The 25176-nt window shown below is 36.4% G+C and overlaps 1 protein-coding gene across 8 annotated transcripts in view; it reads right to left on the bottom strand.

The window, feature by feature from the left end:
- The window catches only part of ANK2 (ankyrin 2), a 570766-nt gene that overhangs the window by 226430 nt on the left and 319160 nt on the right, over positions 1-25176 (bottom strand). For 2 of the 8 annotated variants that reach the window (XM_027103564.1, XM_027103566.1), the window contains exon 1: positions 16667-16942. The exons of 3 other annotated variants lie outside the window; for them this stretch is intronic. In XM_027103564.1, coding sequence (XP_026959365.1) covers positions 16667-16801 — 135 coding nt within the window. In that variant the 5' untranslated portion in view covers positions 16802-16942. Of the gene's footprint in view, positions 1-16666; positions 16955-25176 lie in introns of those variants that run through there. 3 more of the 8 variants (XM_027103571.1, XM_027103565.1, XM_027103567.1) reach the window with 3 other exon arrangements.

Genomic DNA, 25176 nt, shown 5'->3' with positions numbered 1-25176 from the left:
GACTCTCAACCACTGCGCCACCAGGGAAGCCCCCAAACAATCTTGAGGAAGAATAACAGAGCTGGAGGAATCATACTCCCTGACTTCAGACTATACTACAAAGCTACAGTAATGAAAACAGTTTGATACTGGCATGGAAACAGACACATAGATCAATGGAACAGAATAGAGAACCCAGAAATAAACCCACACACTTACGGTCAGTTAATCTACAACAAAGGAGGCAAGAATATACAATGGAGAAAAGACTCTTCAATAAGTGGTGCTGGGAAAACTGGACAGCCACATGGAAAAGAAATTAGAACATTCTCTAACACCATATACAAAAATAAACTCAAAAGGCACTAAATCCTAAATGTAAGATTGGAAACCATGAAACTCCTACAGGAAAACAGGCAGAACACTCTTTGACATAAATTGTAGCAATATCTTTTTGGATCTGTAAAGGAAATAAAAGTAAAGGAAATAAAAGCAAAAATAAGTAAAGGAAAAGTAAAGTAAATAAAAGCAAAAATAAGCAAATGAGACTTAATTAAACTTAAAAGCTTTTGCACAATAAAGGAAACCATCAACAAAATGAAAAGACAACCTACTGAATGGGAGAATGTATTTACAAATGATATTACTGATAAGGGGTTAGTATCCAAAATATATACAGAGCTCATACAACTCAACGTCAAAAAACCAGACAACCCAATTAAAAAATGGGTAAAAGAACTGAATAGACAATTTTTTCCAAAAAGGAAATGCAGATGACCAACAGGCACATGTAAAGATGCTCGACAGATCACTAATCATCGGGGAAATGCAAATCAAAATCACAGTGACATGGGCTTCCCTGGTGGCGCAGTGGTTGAGAGTCTGCCTGCCGATGCAGGGGACACGGGTTCGTGCCCCGGTCTGGGAGTATTCCACATACCGCGGAGCAGCTGGGCCTGTGAGCCATGGTCACTGGGCCTGCACATCCGGAGCCTGTACTCCGCACTGGGAGAGGCCACAGCAGTGAGAGGCCCGCGTACCGCAAAAAAAAAAAAAAAAAACACAGAAAATCACAGTGAGATATCATCTCACACCTGTCAGAATGGCTCTCATCAAAAAGAACATAAATAAAATAAAATAAAATAAAAGAACACAAATAACAAATGGCAAAAATGTGGAGAAAAGAGAACCCTTGTATACTGTTGGTGGGAATGTAAATTGGTGCAGCCATGGTGGAAAACTGTAGAGAGGTTTCTCAAAAAGCTACAAATGGAGCTACCATATGACCCAGCAATTCCACTCCTGGGCATATATCTGAAAAAAACCCCAAAAACGTGAATTTGAAAAGATACATGCACCCCAATGTTCACAGCAGCATTACTTACAATTGCCAAGATATAGAAGCAACCTAAGTATACATCAACAGATGAATGGATAAAGAAGCCATGGTTTATACATACAGTGGAATACTACTCAGCCATAAAAAAGAATGAAATTTTGCCATTTGCAGCAACATGGATAGACTTGGAGGGTATTATGCTCAGAGAAATAAGTCACACAGAGAAAGACAAATACTGTATAATATCACTTATATGTGGAATCTAAAAAATACAACAAACTAGTGAATATAACAAAAAAGGAGACTCGCAGATATAGAGAACAAACTAGTGGTTACCAATGGGGAGAGGGAAGAAGGAGGGGTAACTGGGGTAGAGGATAAAGAGAAACTATTATGTGTAAAATAAGCTAGAAGGATATAATGTACAGCACAGGGAATATAGCCAACATTTTATAAATTTATTTGTAAATGGAGTGTAACCTTTAAAAATTGTGAATCACTATATGGTATTGTACACCTGTAATTTATATAATATTGTACATCAACTATACTTCTATAAAAATTAAAATAAAAAAAAAAAGATGTTTGGATTGTGCCATTTCTGATTAACAATGTTTAACATGAGAACCCAGCACATAATGTGAAGCTTGAAGAGAACTTGGGTATATATTAAAATCCTGTGGCATCCCTACAAGGTACAGTCCTTTATAGTTGGAGAAGCTCCACTTCTATTTGGTTTCTTTTTCCCACATATAAGAATTGTGGCATATTTCAGCAATTGAGTTCCCTCTACTAATAATATCTTTTCATAGATGTAACTATTAATTTAGCATGAATTATGTAAAGTAATCATTACAAAAATTTAGCCTGACGTAAAGCCTTTCTCTTCTGGTTATGATTTCAAGTAAGAGAATTAATTACATGTGTTTTGATTGGGGTGACTACACTTTTGTTCACTATATTTTGCTTGAAGATAATTGTCAAAGTCACATTGAGCAAGTCAATTTTTCATCATTTTTACATGATTTGTTTATATTTATGTAGTTTTAGTGATTTTTTTACTTAAATTTAAAAAATATTTTCTTACAGAATATGAACTGACATACACCGTATTAGAATTTTACATGCCACCTAGACTTGCTTTTTCTTTTAAGCCATTCATCTACTCATGAGACTCCATGACATGCAGCTTGCTTTGGGTGCATACGCTCTGGCTGCTCAACTTCCTGAAGGAATGAATAATAGTTTGTACCTTTTGTCAAAAAGTTCGTACTATTGTACGTACTACTACAATATTAATGTAGTATGTCAAAACATTTATAGTCTCATTTAATCCTCATAAAGCACCCAATTGAAGAAACTGAGGCTTAGTGAGATTAAAGCACTTGTCCACAGATATTTGGTAATAAATGTCAGAGCTGCAATTGGTACCCAGTCAGTCTTACTACAGAGGCCATGATCATACCACCAGGTGGTACCACTTCCCTAGCTCCACCCAAAGATGCCAAATACCTTTCCACTGTTGAATGATTTGTAGAAGTGTCTGCTGCTTCCTCTTCTGGGGAAAAACTACTGCAATCACATTCCTGGCCTCAGTGATCATGTTATGATTGCCCTTGATGCCCAATTCCCTTTCCTGTGCTAGGGGTAGGGCCTAAAGTTTGAACATTTGCCACTGACACCTCTGGACTACCAAGATTTCTTTTCTTTAATGTTGCTAACCCAAGAGTTGTGACTTTAAGGGACTCAGTTACATTACTTGAAAATATTATTGCATATTATACTCGACAAGTGAATCTAGAGCAATGTCTCCATCACCATTATTTTTACTACCATGCACAGAAAAAAAATATCCATCTCCACAGCACGGTAGGCTTCAAAGACAACATTTGTTCCTCTGTTTTCAAAGCAGCATGCAGACTTTTACAAGCTCGTACGGACATATTTTCCTGAGTGGGATTTAAACCTGGACTGCTTCCAAGGTGGATGAAACCTCTCTCAGCTGTTTTTAATTAATCACCACACCTGCTATTTAAATGTTGATTACACCTATAGAAATGATCATAGTAAATCTTATTTCCCCTGTAAAATCTTAGTAAAATGTACCCATAAAGAGTCCTCTCCTCCAAATTAATTGAAAAGCTAAATAAGTGTAGAATATTAAATAAAATAATAATTTGTTATGAAACCTAAAGAATACAGAAATACATATTCCATCAGAGCATTTATCTAAAACTATAAAACTTTCTAGGTTCTTTAGCTACTTTTTGGTTCTTACAATCTCTCTTCTCTTAAAAAACATAGGGGAATCATTATAAAAACATATACATATTCTCATAGAATATTTAAGAAATGAATTTTAAAAAATCAGCCAACAGCCATAGTCCCATTACTCAAACTTAACACTGCATATTTTGATGCATTTTCTTTTAGAATTTTTCTACACATACACTGTATCTGTGCATATAAATAATATTTTTACAAAGTTGGGATAATAATACTCTGTCTTCTACTTTTAAAAACTAACATTGCCAAATAAGTATTGCCTACAGCATTCAGAAGTCATGAAAGATATTCTAAATCTTATATAGTAGTTTACAGATGGGTTACAATTGTTTTTAGCTTTCCCTAATTATCTGTAGAACTAGTGCCTTTGTTTTCATTGTTGTACATAAGTCTTTGTCCTTGTCTTGATTGTGTCCATTGTTTAAATTCCTGAGGGTGGAATAATGATGTCAAAGGATATAGATTATTGGTACATATTGTAATATTGCAAAACTAACCTTGAGAGAGGCTGAAGCAAAAGATGCTACCATAACTGTTTGTGGAAGAGCCTGTCTCAACTTAATCACATGCTCAAATTTGCTTTGCTCAATTGATATGCCTATCTTAACGGTTTTGATTTACCTTTTTCATTTTTGAAGAGTTTAAAAGCTCAGTCATACATTTAATGTCTATTACAATTTTTATCTTCTTTGACTTGTCAACATTTTTTGTCCTTTCAGAGTTTCAAATGTCTTTTATTTTTAAAAACTTTATATAGACAAGATAACTCTTTTCCAAGTTTGTTATTTTCTCTTTAATATATTTTTTGACTTTTACAAGTTTTAAATTCTATAAATTGAAAAGTATAAATTTAGATTTTTATTCCATTGCTTTCATGCCTTCCAACCCTGAAATCAACAAAATACTTCTCATTTTCTTCTGGCTTAAAAAAATTGCTTTTCTTTCCATTTAACTTTTAGTAACCTGAAATTTGTTTTGGTATGGGGCATAAGTGACAATCTTACTTGAAATTTTCCAAGCAGACAATTTTTTTCAATTGTTGAAAATCATTCAACCCAATTTAACTTCCCCTAATGTCTCCTCTTTACATTTCTCTGTCTTAGAAAAGTTAGTCTAATATAATGAGCTTCAAACTACTTTTTCAAGGAGAGTACAAATGCAGGGCTTTTAAAATGCATTTGAAAGTAAGAGATCAGCAACTTAAAACAATCACATATATGTATAGACTGCTATTAAAAAAATCCTCATGGTAACCAAAACCCAAAAATCTATAACAAGTACACACACAAAAAAGAAAAAGGAATCTAAACATAACACTAAAGATAGTCATCAAATCACAAGAGAAGAGAACGAAAGAAGAAAGGAAAAATCTATCTTTGCAATCCTGGTTCTATCACTTACCATGAGTTGCGTGACCGTGAGCAAAGTACTGAACTCAAATAAGCCTCAGTTTACTTGTCTATAAAATGTATAGGATTATATGGACTAAATTAGATATTATATGTAAAAATCCCTAAGAAGAGTACATTGGAATAGCAGACACTCAATAAAAGTAAATTTTAATACTTGATTCACAGAGCTATCATAAGGAGTAAATGAAATTTATATATGTAAATGGTATGTGGAGCACCATTACAGAAACTGGCAAATAATAGGGGCTCAATAAATGATAGCTATTATTATTACTAATTAATATAGAACCTCCCCTACATTTCTACATTTCATTTATTTATTTATTTTCTTTATTTTTTATTCTTCTGCTATTTTCCACATCTAAATCAACTGTCGATCCTGAATAGAATAGATCTAGTCTCAATGCAAAATCAAGTGGTTAGGGGTAGACCAGAAAGCAGCCCAGTATCAATAACTTGGCTGACAGTGTTATGGCTAGGGTCTAACACGTAGCTCTAAATGCTTGGGTCACATTTTAAATAGAAATGAAAGTTGACATGTCCATCTGGATCACTGTTTAATTCTTCAAATAATTAATTGGTGAGTTTACACAAATCAACACCAAAGAAAAGACTGATTCTTTAATCTGTATTTATATATTATATAACAAAAGAAAGAACGAAAGAAAGAAAGAGTATGTAGACAGTAGAATTCATTATTTACTTTCGTGGAAGAAACTGATTTAATACTTAATTTTACAGGTCTTTTAGAAATGCATATATAATTTTTTAAACTGAAAATATACGGAGTGAATATTTGACACCTCACATTAGTTGATGTACTAAGAAATTTTAATGAGGCCAAAAGAACTTTGTTAATCATCTCTCACATGCTGCATGACTTTTTAGGCAGAAGTGTGTAATTCAGTCAGGAAATCGTACTGGACTTCAATTCCAAGAAAGGATCAAATCATTCAGAACAATCTTACTGTTCAAGCTGGCTGCTCAATGGTGGAATGAAATTCTGATTTTTAAAAAACTGGGAGACACATTTTCATAACAACATCTTATGTTGTTAGCGCCTAGATTTCTGATGGGAGTTTACAAGCTTAAACAATGAAAGGACTCTATATAGGCGTACAGCAATTATTAGTTTTAGGAAGTGGAGCTTAAATTTACTTTAAGTACTGTGATTTAAAATTACATTGCGATACAATGCAGACCCCTTCTTACTGTTAAGATAATGCATTGGACCGTAGGAGGCCCCATTTGCTGGCAGAGCAGCCTCCGTCCCCACGTGTCCTGTGTGGTCTTGGTGTCTTTAATTGCCAGTAAACAGAATTTGGCAATCAGTTGAATTAACCTGGATTAGAAGAAATTTAATATAATGTGAAGGGTTTTAATACTCTTATGCCCTTATGTGCAGTTGTTACATATTCAGCCCCGTTTCTTCAGTAAAGTCAACCTCTTAGAACATAAAGCAGTGGTTATCATACAATAATGCACTTAAGGGTCATGCTTAATCTTGTTAAATAAATATTCTCAGCTCCCACCTCAGAGATTCTAATTCTGGAGGTCTGGAGTAGAGCTCAGCAAGCTACATCACTTTAAAACACCCCAAGTGATTCTTCTGATGTGGGCAGTTCATGGAACACACTTTGGAAGGTGATGACATAAGGGATTAACGAGACCTTTCATTCTATGTATTTGTTACACAACCCAAAACACTTTATCCCTGATATCATCCTCGATCATTTAGGCAGTCAGAATGTATGATGTAAGAATGCATAGGGCTTCCCTGGTGGCGCAGTGGTTGAGAGTCCTCCTGCCGATGCAGGGGACACGGGTTCGTGCCCCGGTCTGGGAAGATCCCACATACCGCGGAGCGGCTGGGCCTGTGAGCCATGGCCGCTGAGCCTGCGCGTCCGGAGCCTGTGCTCCGCAACAGGAGAGGCCACAACAGTGAGAGGCCCGCGTCCCGCAAAAAAAAAAAAAAAGAATGCATAAGAAGCTGAATATGATAAGCCAGTTTTTAAAGAAATAGTTATGTATTATAGACATATGGACAATTTTGTGAAACATACACCTTACTAACAGAAAACTGTTGAATGTCTTTTACTTCTGAAAAAGGAGTTTTTCCTTTTGTAAATCTAAAGAAAAAATTATATGTGACGACCAGTGGTTTTCAAAAAGAAAAGAGCCACAAATTTTCCTATGTCCTTCTGTTTTACTAGATGTCTTAGTACATGCTTTCTAACTAATTTCCTTCAGAAGGCTAACAATCCAGAAAGATACGATTCTAATGTAGCAAGTCTGAAGAGACTTCAACCGTAATTTTTTTTTTTTTTTTTTGCGGTACGCGGGCCTCTCACCGTTGTGGCCTCTCCCGCTGCGGAGCACAGGCTCCGGACGCGCAGGCCCGGCGGCCATGGCCCACGGGCCCAGCCGCTCCGCGGCACGTGGGATCCTCCCGGACCGGGGCACGAACCCGCGCCCCCTGCACCGGCAGGCGGACTCCCAACCACTGCGCCACCAGGGAAGCCCTCAACCGTAGTTTTAACACATTATTTCTGCCTGGAGCCATCTTTTCCGTGATAAAGTGAGAATTCCTCATTAGACAAATTAACAACCTTAGATATTTAATTTTAAGTACATGATGTGTTTATTTAATAGAGTTGTTATACTAGATAGAGAAAGCGCTATGGTGTCAAGTAGAACATAAGATTATACTTCAAAGCCCCCTTTTGAAACTCATTGATAACTGAGGTAGGTAAAGAGTACAAAAAAATCCAAATTTTAAAATAATGTCAGCAACATTTATAATTCATCAAAAACACTGTTTCAACTCACAATCTCTACTATTCAACACCTGGCTTTCACATAGGTTTTAGATACAATTCATTAGCTCAAAGATGCCATTGAAATGATTATACTTCCGATGATGGTTGTAGTATTTTTTACACCTTATAAGCAAATTTTAAAGAAAGGTACAAAACAGTTTTACTATAGTCACATAAGCCCATACAAATATGACGTGAATGTAAGCTTTGAAAAGTCAAACTCTTAAAAGTCTGACAATGAAATGTAATATAATATGCCCCAAATTTCAAAGAGAAGCCTTTAAATGAAAATGAAGGAACCAGTAGCTATTTCTTATGGCAAAATAAATTTTAAGTTTCACCCATTAAGAAGGCATTCAATCCAAACCAGCAACTGAAAGTGGGTAAGAAACAGCAGATGTCTGTGTGGGAAGGAAGCAAAATATGGTTGAAAAGACAGCTCTCTCTCCACAGAGTATTCTCAGCTCTACCATACATGTGACCCTGAAAAAGCCATTGTATATCCAGTAGAACCAATGTTATTAAATACAGAAGAAAGACTTAAAATTATTACATAGTTCAAATTATGTTTGGTTTGGATGAACCTCATAAGAAAAATATAATGGAAATAGTATTAGATATTGATTGTTTATAATAATAATTCCTCTTATCACAGTGTAATATTTCACTGAAAGGCATCTATTGCATTTTATGTACAATTTCATATAGAGATTGCATAATAATTCAAGGAATTATTATAGTAAATATGTTTTATACAATTAATATTTCACAGCAGTAATGTGTGTGCACTTGCAGCAGGGTACATTTTTTTTTGAGCAGAAGGTTATAATTAAATCTTCTTAGTTTTAATTCTTAGCTTTTCCAGGTTCTTTAAATATTTTTAGAAATGCCTTTTGTATCTCTATCACTTTTTCAATTTTCACAGCCTTTGGTTTCATCTGGGGGCTTGTCACCTGCAGCTGGAAAATACCCACAACTAGATTCACTATCTTGGGTGGTTTCTTAGTCATTAATTTATTCAAGTTTTCCAAAAATATTTATTGAGCATCTGTTAGGTACTAGGTGCTTGGTTAGGCACTGCAAAGAGAGTGGAGCTTCTGATACGCAAACCACAACCTAATTGGTTCTCCTAAAACAGCCTTTGTCAGTGGTCTTTCAGTAGAACAGAGTCCAAATTCTGAAGCTTGGCCTATGAAGCTCTTGATAGTCTGATCCCATGTATATTAACCAAATTTCATGAATTCCACACGTGTCCAAAAAAAAAAGGTGTTACAGCCATGGGGATTCATAACACTGCTTCTCTCATTCTAATGTTACTAGTGACCCCAAGACTGAGATTGTGATCTGCTCATAATGCTTCAAGATTTGACTTTTCTGTAACCCTCTGAGACTGAGTTGTCATTCTCAGGTATTCCACAACACCCTGTGCTTTCTCACCACACTGTAACACCATATTGGGACCCCTGCTTTGTCCATTCTTGGATTACGCTCCTTCAAGCCAAAGTTGCAGGTCTTATTCATCTTGGTAAACCCAGTGCCTGGCACTTAATAAATGCTCAGTCAATGCTTGCTGAATGTGCCTTCTTCCCAACAGGAACCAAGATTGTACTCTGCTTCCAAGATCCACTGTAAGCTAGCACATCTATACAATGGAATACTACTTGGCCATAAAAAAAAGAATTAAATTTTGCCATTTGCAGCAACCTGGACAGACCTTACGGGTAATATGCTAAGTGAAATAAGTCAGACAGAAAAAGACAAATACTGTATGATATCACTTATAAGCGGAATCTAAAAAGTACAACAAACTAGTGAGTATAACAAAAAAGCAACAGACTCACAGATATAGAGAACAAATTACTCATTACCAGTGGGGGGGGGGGGAGCAAATTAGGGGTGGGGATTAAGAGGTGCAAACTACTAGATATAAAATAAATAAGCTACAAGGATATATTATATAGCACAAGGAATACAGCCAATATTTTATAACTATAAATCGAGTATAACCTTTAAAAACTGTGAATCAGTATGTCGTATACTTGAAACTTATGTAATACTGTACACCAACTCTACTGCAATAAAAAAATTAAAAATAAAAATTTAAAAAATCTACTACAGGCTCTAACTTCTCCATTAGCAGAATGGATGTTCAAAATATTTAACAACTGGTACAGTTCACACACCAGCCAATCACAATGGACACTGTCTGTAGCACTGGAGGAAGGTGGTCCTGGAGGCCCCTAGCTGGTCCAGGCATCATTCTTCTATTTGTTCATGTGGGGGTTGGAAGTGTACTGGGGAATCCTGAGGATGGGCTCCAGGTAGCCACAGTAGAAGGAGCAGCTTGGTGGGCTCATAGAAGCGGCTATTTAATTAGTCTGCATGGAATCATTTCGAAGTATAAACAATTGGTACAGCTGTTCTGCTCCATACTAGCTGAATCTCAGCACTGTCCATGAGACATTCCCAAAACAGTACGTATGATCTGTACCATTCCTCTTCTTCCTTGTCATCTTTTAGGTACTCATTTCATCACTCACACTGCCACCTACTCTCCTATTGACTTTAATAGTTAATTAATTACATGTGGGTAAGTCCTGCTTCTAAAACTAGATTGAAAGTTCCTAGACGACAGAAGCCATATCTTATGTTCTTTCAATATTTATCTTTAAATAAATTATCCAAAAGTTACATAACCATGCTCTATATCATTTCATATTTTTAAAAATGCTTTACCAGAATGATTTTCAGCATACTCTTGGACCTTTCTAGGGTTAATAACAAAACTATAGGGAGAAAGTTTTCTTATAACAGCTATAAAAAAGGCTACCAAAGATAATGTTCACAATATCATTTAAAGTCTCTTATTTCTATCCTCTTAGAACTCAAAATTGAAGAAAAGTTTAACTCTCTTGACATACTGTGTGCTTCATCTCTCTTTCACACACACACACACACACACCGTGAGCACGCGCGCACACACACACACACACACACCACTCCACCTTAGTAAATAGCACCATCTTGTACCCAGTTGCTTAAGCCAATAACCCCTTCTCTTTCTTTCAAGAGCCAAAACAATCCTTCAATAAAAACAAAAATACATCTGGAATCTGATCACTTCTCTCACCACCACTGTTAATACCCTAATTTAATCCTACGTCATCGTTCACCTCAGGGGTTTCTGGGACAGCTTAAGTTGGCCTCCCTTGATGGAATTTACAATCCATTCTCCACCAAGCAGAGATAGAGAGACAGAGACAGAGAGAGATAGAGACAGAGGCACAGAGAGGGAGGGAGGAGGAGAAAGCTCACACGAGAAAGATCTTTTGAAGCATAAATGAGGTTCTCCTATTTCTCTAAAACCCTCCAGAGGTTTCCCACTGTACTTTGAATGAAATCCAAAGTCCTTTACCAAGGCCCACTACATTTAGAAAGAAATCTAAACTTCTGCCAAGGTAGGCCTGTGCCTGCCTCTCAGACCTCATTGCCAGCCCCTTTCTTCTCTGTTCACAATGCTGCAGCCATGCCTTTTTGTCCCTTGGACTCACCCGGCACATTCCTACCTCAGCTGGGCAGCACACTCCCCCCACCTCCCTATGCAAGTTTAATGTTTGTCTCCCCCTACTCTGTCTCATCCACATATGTCCAGCACTTAGATCGATACCTAGCTCAATAAATATTTGCTGGTTGACTTACTACCTTTTGATTCAGCACAGCAGAAGAGTACTAAATTGTTTTCACAAAAACACCAGAATTCAATGCCTATGGGCTAAGGTCACAAGAAAATGTATACAATAACAAGAAGGCTGAAATAAAGAAGATAAAATTTTTTTACTATAACTGAAAAAATGTTTAAATAAATGAAACAAGAAAATAAAAATCTCAGAAAAAAACTGGTAAAACAAGGAGGATAACAATTTAAAAGTCATCTAGGACAGATAATCTAAGTAATATTTGTGATGAAGCGTCACATTTATGGTTTTGCTCTTGGGACAAAGCAAATTAATCTGATATGGTAAAGAAACTACAGTGAATATATGTCCATGCCACTCTCTCACTTTGTCACAGCTTACCCTTCCCCCTCCCCATATCCTCATATATACGCTACCAACTACCAAACGTAAAATAGATAGCTACTGCGAAACAGCCACATAGCCCAGGGAGATCAGCTCGGTGCTTTGTGACCACCTAGAGGGGTGGGATAGGGAGGGTGGGAGGGAGGGAGATGCAAGAGGGAAGAGATATGGGAACATATGTATATATATAACTGATTCGCTTTGTTATAAAGCAGAAACTAACACACCATTGTAAAGCAATTATACTCCAATAAAGGTGTTAAAAAAAAAAAGAAACTACAGTGAAAAGTACATGATCTCAATGCAAGACAAATATAAAGAACACTTAGACCAACATGCAAATCTATAAATGATGCCATGACAAAAATACAAGCCAAGAAGAACAAGAAATGAAGATCTATTCCTGACGCTGTTCTAGTCTGCACTTTACCAAAGCATGGTCAAGAAGCCGCCTCTCTGGAGCCCGCTTAGCCCTTGCATGGCTTTGCGGACTCATGTCCCAGACAGAGCTCCCCTAAGAATCCAGGACAAAATCTATAAAGCATCTCTGAGAGCTTCTTCTTTCATAAGTAAAACTGGAATATATATACCCATCATCTGTAAAAAGGAAAAGGAAAAGGTATCTGAGAGATCATGCAGTTTTCCCTTCTGTGATCAACAGAAATATTTAGAAATATCACTAGGACTTACTCTGAATAAGAATTTTAGTACAGCTGAATTTTGTTCTCAACTCTCTACTACCCCACATGCTTCCTCTTTTTGTAACTGTCAAGCTGATTGTGATAATAGCAGATCTTGGAGTCCTTTAAGGACTAATGTAAGAGGCAACCACATTTCAGAGGAAAACCCTAACATAGGCTCATAAGCCTTACATCTTCATTAGGAAGGCAGACATTTTTTCTCAGTAGATTTGGAATAAGGTCTCTCTGGGAGTAGAGTTCTCTCGTGCCCTCAAAGTTTGAGTGAAGGGAGGGATGGACTTGGGAATACTCACAACACAGGGGTTGGAGTCCAGTGTAGTTCTTTATCTGTGGTCGGGGGTGAGAGTCTGCCCTGAAGGTTTGCCTACTCTTTTTCTCCATGCAAATATCTCCCTGCTACTAGAGTCCTGGCTGCACCAGCAAAATGAAAAAGAGACACTGTAACTAGTTTGAAATGTATTTCCAAATTGCTTTCCAAATATTTAGAAAAATTTACAGCATACCCTGGAACGTCTACCCGTCTCAACACCCTCTTCTAAGACTGAATATTATTATATTTTATATTTTTGTTAACAGAATATTTTATTATTGTTTTAATGTATATCTTTACAAAATAGGAAAAGAATACTAAAATTAATATTTAGTGACTGAAAAATTTAGCAATCAAAAATTTAATAATAGAAAAATTTAGCAATTGTTGGAAAACAGCCAGGTCGATTTGTTGCCCTACTGTCTAAGGCTGCGTTTGCTCTACAACCAACAGGGCTGAGAAGCAGCAACAGAGACCACGTGCCCACAAAGCCTATAACATCCACTCTCGGACCCTTTACAGAAAGAGTTTGTTGGACTTGGCTCTAGAATTTAAGTATTAATTTGAATACACATTATAAAATATTATTTGTCCAGTTATAGAACTTTAAAATTTTGTGGTATATTAGCTGTTCATCATTTTTGCTATAATCTTTTTTTTTTTTTAATATGTATTTATTTATTTTGGTTGTGCCAGGTCTTAGTGGCAGCAGGCGGGCTCCTTAGTTGCAGCTCCAGGATTCCTTAGTTTTGGCTTCCCGGCTCCTTAGTTGCGGAACACGGGCTCTTTAGTTGCAGCATGTGAACTCTTAGTTGGGGCATGCATGTGGGATCTAGTCCCCTGCCCAGGGATCAAACCTGGGCCCCCTGCATTGGGAGTGCAGAGTCTTATCCACTGTGCCACCAGGGAAGTCCTGCTATAATCTTTTAAAGTTACTTTAAAACTTAGGAAATTATTACATTGCCACAATAATATTTAGTTTCATTTTCTACTTTTTTGTGGTATAATTTCTGGGTTTAATTATGTAACATATCTGGAAATAATTATTGTCTGATTTTTTTATCTTATAAAAAATGTATAAGCCTATTAAGTGGAATTTCAAATATGCACATACCATAATATGGTTCTAGAAGAAATTATTTTTGTTCGCTTACTTTCAACAATTCCTGGTAACTGATTTATTCCTCATTGCTATACTTATATATACAAACAAATGTCAGATTATTCAAAATTGTAAATAAAACTTATAGAAAAGAATGAAGTATAAATTTACATAAAGCCCAGAGTTCTAGAACTTTAAATTTATATTTTTTTTCCATGAGTTTAGTTCCGATTATGAATAAACCTGGAAATTTATTTAGTTGAAATTTTTGTCCCCCAAACACAATAAACTCTATGAAACATTTCTAAGTTAATTTCCAGAAGAAAAAAAATGCTAAGGACCTGTGTTTCTGTTTTTCCCCCAAAAAAAGATTATTATAAAAATAAAAGTTAGTAAGTTCTGAACCTCTTAACTTAATCATTAATAATGACAAGCATGAATGATGAAAAGGGACTAATTATGAAATGCACCTAGATGATGTAAGGAGTGAGTGGCTTCAGTCTTACAGTACCCATTTAAAAGTAAAGAAAGATGATAGATTTCTTAAATTTGGGAAACTTAAAGCTAGACAGAACTACATATTTTGCTTGTCATCTTTGGTATTAGCTTTTTTTTTGCCCATGTCTAAAGTGGTGAAATCCTGAGTAAAATATCACTTCAGAAAGTAGGCAACAGGTGCATTTCCACTTCTACCATACCTTTCCATGTCACAACAATCATTATATGCTCCTGTCCATAAAATCTTTGACAGAAGAGATTATTCAATGATCAGCAGGTTATATTATTTAATTCAGAGAAATCAGATTGTAGTAAATTTTTAAATATCAACTCAAATTTTTTTCAGGGCTAATATCCATATTAAAATGGATAGGAGGATTTTAACAAGGGAATGATATCGCTATTGATTATTTCTTCTTAAAACGTTTTTAATCATTTTCTGAACTCGAAAGTTTTGAATGAATTTCTTATTTCAGCCCTTGGATCTAAAAATCACGCTAAATCTTGCTCTTCTTTACCCAAAAGAACCTATCAGTGCATCAAAATATCATCACTTCTGTTCTCTATGTTTTAAAAATAGGCTTTTATATTTAATTTTTAAAGTACCTCTAATTTATTTTCATGCTTTACATTTTTCTTAATGGTTTTTAAGAGGTGAAAACAGGGAATACACTTGTGTAGCTTAAAAATATTGAGGGAATTATTAACTAACATTTTAAAGAATGGTCTCAATGTTAAATTAATGAAAAAAATTCCTAGAAACTACCTTTTAAGCAAGGTAGCCACTTCTTGGAGAATATATTCATATACTGCAACTAAGCAAGCTTGTAGAGCTACTAAATAGTTACCCAAAAGTTCACCTTTTTTCGCCCCTTCAGTCCAGAAATTGCACTTGAAGTGGCCGCTCAGAAATCCCGAATGATGCTGCTGGTGGATGTGGATAATTTAAACCATAAAACCATAACCCAGAAAGAGAACTGCAACAGCCCCTGGTCACAAACCTGGGCGGTGTGGTTGTTAAGGCAGGTGTCCTCCCTCCCCACCTTTTTGCTTAATCTCTTGCCTGGGGTGGCTTCTTTCCAATTCGGGAAGCACCGTCCTCATTTGCACTACAGTGCTGACAGACTTTCTTTTCACTGCAGCTATCTGGAAACACTGGCTCTGCACGTTGTTCTTACTGGTAAGTTCTTAGTTTCTCTTTCAGTTTCACTGTGGTCTGACAGAATTTCAATGCTACGAAATTATGAAATTCATCCAGCTCAGAGTAAAAGCCAAAGAGAGTAGGGAGTCACCTCAAAGTCCTCACTCCTGGAAATATCAGGCACACACTTCAAAGTACAGAGTATGTTTCTCTGATTCAGAAATCTTCCTTATCTTAGTTTCACGGCTATGCTCTGAAATACATGACTTGCAATAAGGTCAAATTCCTGCATCTGACAGATCAAAGATAAACTTTATCCTCCAGCAAATAGGAAAATCAAAATATTTCAGAAAGATTTTTGGCCCTCCCCCCCAAAAAAAATCACAATAAGCCTTTGTAATCATTTTAAGAAACATACCATGACTATGAATTATTAAAGTCTGAAAGTCAACTTAGGTATTTGATGGCTCGACTTTTAGGCCTCTGCACAAAATATTATCATCATAATCAGAACAGTATTTAAAGGGCTTTTCACTGAAGTTAGTTAAATATTAGAAGAAGAATGCCTTTATAGGCTGAAACTGGGAAGTTAGTACGTGCTTTTTAATCCTAATGAAAAATGAACTATGAATATATAAACACGCAAAATAATTTAACAGCCTGAATGTAAGTGAATCTCTGCAACATTGCTGCAAGTCACTCCATAATAAAATATATGTTCAGCTTTGGACAAAACTTAATTAAAGAGACGGCATCCTTGCTTATTCCCAAATGTCAGTTCATAGCTAAAACCAGCTCAGAAGGAACAAACATGAACATTGCAGAACACGAAGAGGAAACAGCAGCAGGCCACTGAATCAGAGGCAGTCAGCTGGTTTGATCACATTGGTTTTATTCTGTCAACTTCCTTCCAGGAAGTTTAGAGTTTTAACCAATGAGGTCCAATGTTGATTCTTGGGCCACCATCCTCCTCTCCTCCAGTCTGTGACTTAGAACTTACCCGCACCCCAAGTTCTTTGGTGTCCTCGCTGTTACAGCCGTAGTAGTCTGGGGTTTTGTCCAATTCCTGCAAGTGTCCCTGTGCTCTTACACTCTTATCCGCATGACAAGACGGGCAGAGAGCTGCATTACCCATCTCAGTTCTACGGTTCCTGCTGTCAGTGGGGCCGTCCTTGCCCTCTGTGCTCTGTCCAGGGCCCCCAGGGGGACACTAATGTGGCCGATTCATCCAGACGATCCTGGGTTCCTCTGCTCAGTTCCCCTACACGCCCCTCACCAGTTCTCCCCATCTGCTGGCTGGCTTGCTGGTGTCAGAGAGAACTCAAAACCCCAGCAACTGCAGGCTGCCTTCAGTGACCATTTCCAATTCAGGCTCTGCCAGTCTATTTTTACACCTACCAGGCCAGCTATGCATGTCAATGGAGTGAGGGGGGGCGAGGCCAGGGGGGAGCAGGGGAGGGGGCAGTGTTGTTTTGTTTTTCACCATGCAAGCAGCCTCCTTTACACATGGACTGAAGTTCCTGCTGTGTAAAATGTCTCTACATAGGAGAATTTTTGCATTACTCAATGAATGTCTTTGATTTTCCCCCTCTCGGTCTTCCTGTTCACAAAGAACACTAAAGTTGCTAATGACTTCACTTCACCAGTATAACAGGTAAAAATTACTTTTGTCATTGCTTAAACCAAGAAGGATTCACTTGGCTTACAGATTTCTTTTTCATAATCATTTACAGAAAACAATTAGCCATCCTTGCAGCATTTAAAATTCACTGGAAACACATCAATCAAAATGGCTCATTTTACACCAGTATGGATGTTTTAAATTTAATAAGTTATCCACGGTTTTTCATTATTCATGAGTGTTCCAGTAAGAACAAATATTTTGCTTCATTTATAATTCTTTTTAATTTTTACTATTTTGAAAATGTTTCCCTCAGCTTTACAATAGATAATCAAGGATGGATGGCTTTCAAGGGGAGGGGAAAAAAAAAAAAGAATGGCTTTCAATATGATACATACTATCTTTGAAACCATATTACAGATTTTGAAAGAAATTGTTTCCCACTGAGATGAGCACAGCAAACACACCATAGATTTTTTTTAACATCTTTATTGGAGTATAATTACTTTACATTGTTGTGTTAGTTTCTGCTATATAACAAAGTGAATCAGCTATACGTATACATATATCCCCATATCCCCTCCCTCTTGCATCTCCCTCCCACCCTCCCTATCCCACCCCTCTAGGTGGTCACAAAGCACCGAGCTGATCTCCCTGTGCTATGCAGCTGCTTCCCACTAGCTATCTATTTTACATTTGGTAGTGTATATATATATGTCAATGCCACTCTCTCACTTCGTCCACTTAGCCTTCCCTCTCCCCACACCATAGATTTTTGAAGCCAATTATGATACTTTTAAAAATCAAGACTTTGTTATAGACTATTACGGGTTGAACTTCATTCCCCCATTGAATTTCCTCTACAACATTATATATCTAATTATTTTAATAGTCCTGTACTTCTTCATTTGTTATTTGTTTTGTGTGTGCATATTTTCTCTTCCAAATAGGTTTTAAACTCTTCACTGGTAGGGTCCAGACTCGATTATTGTATCATCCACCCATATGTTACATATTAAATATTAAATGTTTAAGAAATGTACTGAAATGAAAGTGATCATTTGGAGAAAACAGGAAGTAGAAGATATCAATACTTAGGAATTAACCACATTACATTTGATAGAACTCACCTTTCAATTTGTCATTTTTTGAAAAAAGTAAAAATGCTTTGTCATTTTTTTGTTAAAAACAGCATTCCTGAAAGAGTCCATCACTCTATATTGCTGTCCAAAGCCCTATGAACTCAAATCTGCAATTGGCACTTTTGGATTGTTGATGTCCACAAGAGCCCCAAAATGCTTTTTTACCAATCCTGTTTTGAATAACTCTTTATCCCAGAGTTCACGAGCCTAGGGTATGTTACTAAATATTGGAGCCCTACACGTCAGTATCTAAGGCATTATCAGCATTCAGTGAAATTATTTTTACCTTTCAGCTATAGGTGAAGATACTGTTTAAACCTTTCTAAAAAAATTAATTGACTGAACCAACAATATTAGGACAACGATGGAGGGGTGGAGATGATTTCTCCATTCACATTAAAGAGGAGCATAGTCTAAACATTTAAGATATTAAAGATTTGGGTGAAAGTATTAAAAAAGATGGAGCTTCAGTATCAGTAACGAGATTAGACTGGTAGCTGAGATGTATCAAGCAAAGCCTTCCAAGTTGCCTGAATTATTCTTATAGACTAAACTAATGATTTTGTATAATGTGGTAATTTTTCATCAAACGTTCCATATACTTTGAACCATGTACTGTAGGAATTCAGTAAGCTATGATGTTTAATGATGTGGTTACAAACTCTACCAAAAGGATATGTTTTAATTTTTCCTATCTTCTCTAGAAGAAGGTTCATAAAGCCGTATAATGCCTTACAAAGTCTCAAGACAGCTGCTTCTTCTTGAATATATATGAACTATTTTATTCAAAATAGAAACCAATATCTCACCAACCGTTTACATTTACGCACATTTAGAATTAGTAAGTTGACTATTTTTAAAACAAGAAATTTAACAGTCTTTTGATATAAAATCATGCAACTTAAAAATTGGAAGCAAATCCTGAAAATTCTCTCTAGCCTCCCCCTCTCATTGAGCTGTACTTATACATATAAAAGAAATATTTAACCACTCCGGATTGGGAAAGATGTTCCTAGGTGCTTCATAAATACTTCTACAGTGCTTTAACAGCATGAATTGTTTCCTGGCGTGTTTCTGTTGCGTTAATACATTACCCATTCTACCACTGTGTCTTTTGCTTCTCTTTCAGCCAAGCATGCGTCTCCCTTCCTCTACCAGTACAAGTTCACTGTCTTTTTCAAAACTCATCTTAAAATTCACTTTCCTCTGGAAGTTTTAATGACACCTCTGTTAGTCTCTTTATTTGTTCTATCTTTTTGAATAAAGTTGAGACTACTATCAGCTCTTGTCTTTTTACATAAAATGCCTCATCTCTCTCACTGACCTTCTCACAGAAGTAAAACACACACAGGAGTATTAAATGTTTGTTAAGTAAATGAATAAAAGGCAGCCCCAAATAGGAGCACAGTATCAATATTTAACTGGACTACACTGACCTAAACGTCTCCTTTTACACATTAACAGTAACAGATTTGAAAATTATTAACACTTTAAGCATAACAAATCTTTAATTTTATTTCCAGATTTGCAATAAACACCCCTTTTAGTGTTTGGAAAAATATTCACATTGTTTGGGGTGTATTTTCCTAGAAAGTAATTTGTAGTGCTTTGTTACAAGAGAAAAAAAAGTCTAAAAGTACACTGAATTATAAACCAAAAAAGAAACATGTTGACAACTCTTAGAAGATACTTTTTCTAAGTGACTAGCCATCAGTCTTCTACCCTTCTCTCCCTTCATCCCAGGGAAATCTTCTCATTCTTTCCCTAGTAGAGAAACTTCATGCTTGTTGAAGATAACATCCATGCTCCTATCATTTGGGCTGCCCAAAATACACCCCATAGTGGTACCAAAACCTCACTGCTGAAGTTGAATGCCTAAAGAAGAATGAGCAGAGGAAAGACAGGTACACACCGCTTGTGCTCCTGTGATTGCTGAAATGTTCTCTTTTCTGGCTGAACAGATTTAAATTATCGACCTGGAAGATATGATAGCTACGAAAACATAACTTGCAATGAACAGCTTTCACATTTGTGATCACTCCAAACTTTGCCAATGGTCTGATGCTTTCAGTCTGATCAAAACCAAGGAGGAGAAGGGTCCACAGAAGAGGGCATTACTTCAGAAGTTAAAACATTTCCAGTTTTACCCCTAGCGCTTAACTAAGAGTGGCGCCTGACAGGTCTGTCACAAAGGCTTGGGTGATGTGACAGCCTATATACCTAACATTGTGTCACACAGAAGGCAAGATTAGCAAATACTGTGCAGCACCCATGTCTTAATAATGTGCCTGCAGACTACTGGGATCTCTGTGGACATAACAAGGAACATGTTTTCTGCCAGGGCAGAACAATGTCACCACTGTTCCTCAAAAATGCTTCAAAGTCATTAGGGCAAATTACTCAGAAAGCAAATATTTGCATGTTCGGCCACACTTGGAGCAGGATACTTGAACTTAGTATACGATACAGAAAGTGAAATTCAAGACCCCCGTGCTGTGACATATTTGCAATATCTTCTTAAATTCCCAAGCACTTTTACTGGTATTATTTCATCTGTATTGCTGTGTTTCAAATCCATCAAAAGAGAGAAGTGATTACGGACTGAGAACAAAGGCCAGCTTCTCAGCTGTAATCTTCTGAAAGTAGCTGCTAAGGTCCCTATGACAGCAAATCTGAAAACCATCCATTGCAGTTTTAAATTTCACCTCTTAAGTAAGAAGCAATGATTACAGAATCATCAGAAAACTAACACCTTGGAAAAGGAATAACTGTCACAGTTCTATAATTTAACCTAAAGAGTTAGATCACAGCTCTTAGATGCACAGCTCTTAGTCAGATGCACAGCTCCTGCAGAGGTGTGAAAGGACCTCTTAGCTAGGAGTAACTAATCCCAAATTTTGGTTCTATCACTAAGTTACCTGTGTGGATGTATGTAATCTTTATCAAATCTGGACTTTCATTTTCTCTTTTTTTAAAATAAGGGGGTTAGACTGAATGATTGCTAGATCCCTTCCAGCTCTGAAGTTCTTTACTTCTACGAAACAGAACTTGTTAACACTTGAACATAACATCTAACACGAGGTGGTGTCTGAAGCTGACCATCTATTTAGTTTGTTAGCGTGAAAAACAAACAAACAAAAAGGATAAGAACTACTCAGTGTCTTGCATCATGGGTTCCTGTGCTAGGAGCTGACTATGATCCATAGCATTTCCCTGGGAGACTCACAAGGAAAGATGAAAGGACCACAGTGTGAAATGCGACCAACTCATTGTTGGGATCCAGAGCTCTTTTCCAGGATGTAGACTCCTTTGCTCTTGCCCCACCCTTCCTGAATATTAGCCCCACTGAGAAACTTCAAACATTTTGGAAACCACACCCTGCCAGTTTTCTACATCTCACAATTTGTAATAGAACTTTCACTCTGCATGGTCTCACTCACCAAAACGGACATGGTAGGGCAGCTTTATAGGACTTTGTAGAACAAGTTTTTGCAAATCAACTGCAAACACTAGTAGGGGTTTTATTCTCCTTCAAATATTTTGATTCACTTGTTCTTAAAGGGCAAGTGCTATCATATTAAAAATACTGAAAAAAATATTTTGCCAAAAGTCTTTAAAGTGGCAAATCAGAAAGAAAATTTCACTCAGAGTCATGGAAATTAATTTTTTCCTCTCTTCCAAGTTGTAAGGGTTATTCAAGAGTATCCATCACACAGATGAAAAAAATCAAGGTAGAGTCTCCCTTAATCTAAACTATCATGTACAAAATGCACTGTCCTAACATGATATTCAGTTAACACTTTGTATTTTGCAGATCATTGTTAACATGCAAGATTTACGTTCCCTTTGCTGAATTTAGAAATCTGCTTAGATTATAAAACATCTCTCCCTTTCCTCTTTTTTTCCCCACGGTAGTCATAATTCAAGCCTACCCAGTATCCATTCTGTACTACGTCCTTAGTAGCAGAGTCCTGGGTATTCTGCCTAACCAAAACCTTACATTTCCTAGTCTGCACTTCAGATAAAGTTGTGCATTAGGATTTAAGAAGAAGTGGGAAGAGAGTCCTAGGAAAGCTCTTTAATGGTGTGCTCCCTTTTGCCCTTCCCCCTTTCTCCTTCCCATTGCCTGGGATGTGGATATGATAGCTGGTACTCTAGCAGCCATTGGGACCATGAGGTGACCTTGAAGATGGAAACCTATGCTAAACACTGTGGAACAACAAGATAAAAGAAGTCTGGATCTATAAGAAGTTGAGGTTATATATTATAATCTCTAGGGTAGCCACTAAAAAATATATATATATAATTAAGAAATTCAAAGAGAAAAAAAATGGAACAATAAAAAATAGTTGATTAATTCAAAATAAGGCAAAGAAGAATAGGAAAAAGAATATAACAGGTGGGACCAATGGCATACAAACAGTAAAAAGGTGGCAATAAACTCAACTAAATCACAAGCCTAAATGGTTGCTGGAATCCGAGCTATCATACCTACACACTGACCCAACATGGGAAAATCTGAGCCTCAATAAGGATAATAAAAGCACTGGGTTGAAACTAAAAAAAAAAAAAAAAAAAAAAAAAAAAAAAAAAAAGACTGTTTTGGTCAAATGTATTTATCTGATTAAACTAATATTTCGTTATTCTTATTGTGTGCAAAATTCTCCATGCCCAACCACATGAATCCAAGGACAAGTTCTTCTAACTTTGGGAATCACTGACCTGTGGAAATAAAACTGGAACATTTTGTGCAACAACAGAGGCAGCATGTTATTTTCTCCCAGGTCTGGGTACATTCAATATCATTTCTTTGGCTAAAAGTTAAATATGTAATGATTTTCACCAGTTGGATCTGTTATATAACTGATCAATCATGAAAACTGTTGCATAATTTATAGATCTACACTAGATTCCCTATATTAACATGTGGCATAACTTTTCTAATTGAGGTCAGTACAAAGGAGTTTTACTGTTTATGCTGTACACAAATGAATCAAAATGAATATTGCCAAGCTATTTATGTGCCCACAAACATTAATTAACCAATTTAATTTTACATTCCTGCCAGCGATTATTTTCATTCCAGACTGCTGCCTCTTGACTTCTAGTACATAAAGGAGGACATTCTTTAATAAACAGTGCTAACAACTTGAGAAGTTTTCTAAAGGCTACTCCACACAATGCCCACTACAAAGTGGGCACTCAATAAATGTCGTGGACTGACATTAAAGAGACTATGAAGCAAGAAGTGTAGGGTATGCAAAGCTAGCCATTTGACCAATTCTATGCCCTGTCATATTAGACTGGATTTTGAAACAACATGAATAAAACAATTTAGCCATTGTGCACTCCTACTTTCTCCGAAGAAAAATATGTGTGTACATAATACTCAGAAAAAGGTTAATTACTAAAGCAAGGGTTCCCAGCAAGCTTTGTTTATAGAGAGGGTCAAGCGACGAAAATAAAAAAAGAGGAAGAGGGCTCTATTACAATCTGGCTTTAATTGTTACCGTCTGAAACGCAAGTCAGTGTTATAGTTCACTAACATTTCTTGTAAGTTTCTATCTGTAAACTAGGAAGACCTCTGATAGAAGTAATCTGAAAAGTACTCTGTTAAGGTGATTTTAAAATCAGTGAATGGTGCATAGCACAACTGTGGATTAGTTAATGGGGAAAGTCTAGTGCTCAAAGGAACAACGTTCTCAGAGGCTGGGGAGAAAGCTGACCAGCTCTGCTCTATATGTTGTGTGCCACAGTTGTCTAGACCCATCTATCAGAGAGGACTCTGACACACCACAGTGGTTAGACACAGGGCTTGAGCCTTAGGACAAGATAAACAGAAGAGCTGTACTAGTGAGAATTTATAATCAACCTCTCCAAATAATGTTCTCCTATTAAGCATACAGGGAACTCCACTACTAAGCTTAAATGAATTATCCATGACTGAGACTAGCAAATAAAAATTTTCTAATCCTTTCTATACTTCTCAATTCTCACTTCACTCAGTATCTGGACAGTGTTTTCCTTTGATGGTTCACAGGCATTAAGCTACATGTATTTATAGTCTCAGTTTGTACATTCACCTTAGAGGTTATAGAGAAATAGCAACTTTTCATCAACTTTGGGGGTTATGACATAAAATATGATGGTTTAAATGTTTTGATACATTTGTCATTACTGCAAGAATGTCTTCAGTTGTAAAACAGAGCCCAGTTCAATGTAATCATATACTTACTGAAATATTTTAATCTATTGGTCTCAAAGTATTTTAAAATAATATTTTCTAAACAAAATTAATGCACATGTATACACACACACACACACACCATTTGACATACACTGCCTGTCACTGATCAATCAAGAACAAATTCAAGTTCAAGCTAAATATCTAATACTGGTTCAAACTGAAGTAGATATGAGTGTTCATCAAAATTACCAATTAAACTGATTTATTATGAGGATGATAACTGATACCCTTGTACTATATTAAAACATTGAATCACGTAGGTTCATCCAGTTGTGTTGCACTTACCTCAGTGAGTGATTGTAAACTATGGTATCACCAGTTTTTTTTAAACTGCATGTTAAGTGTGCATTTAAACAAGAATTAAAAGAACTAAAATTGTAAAGTGATAGACTATATATATATGTATATTTTTTAGACACATGTTTTTTCTTATTTTATTCTTTTTTTTTAACATCTTTATTGGGGTATAATTGCTTTACAATGGTTTGTTAGTTTCTGCT

Source organism: Aethalodelphis obliquidens, unplaced genomic scaffold (genome assembly GCF_003676395.1).
Source record: "Aethalodelphis obliquidens isolate GAN/ISIS:26980383/991018 unplaced genomic scaffold, ASM367639v1 scaffold6, whole genome shotgun sequence".
Classification (NCBI taxonomy): Eukaryota; Metazoa; Chordata; class Mammalia; order Artiodactyla; family Delphinidae; genus Aethalodelphis; species Aethalodelphis obliquidens.
Note: the sequence above shows the minus strand (reverse complement) of the source record. Positions and strands in the feature narration are given on the sequence as shown.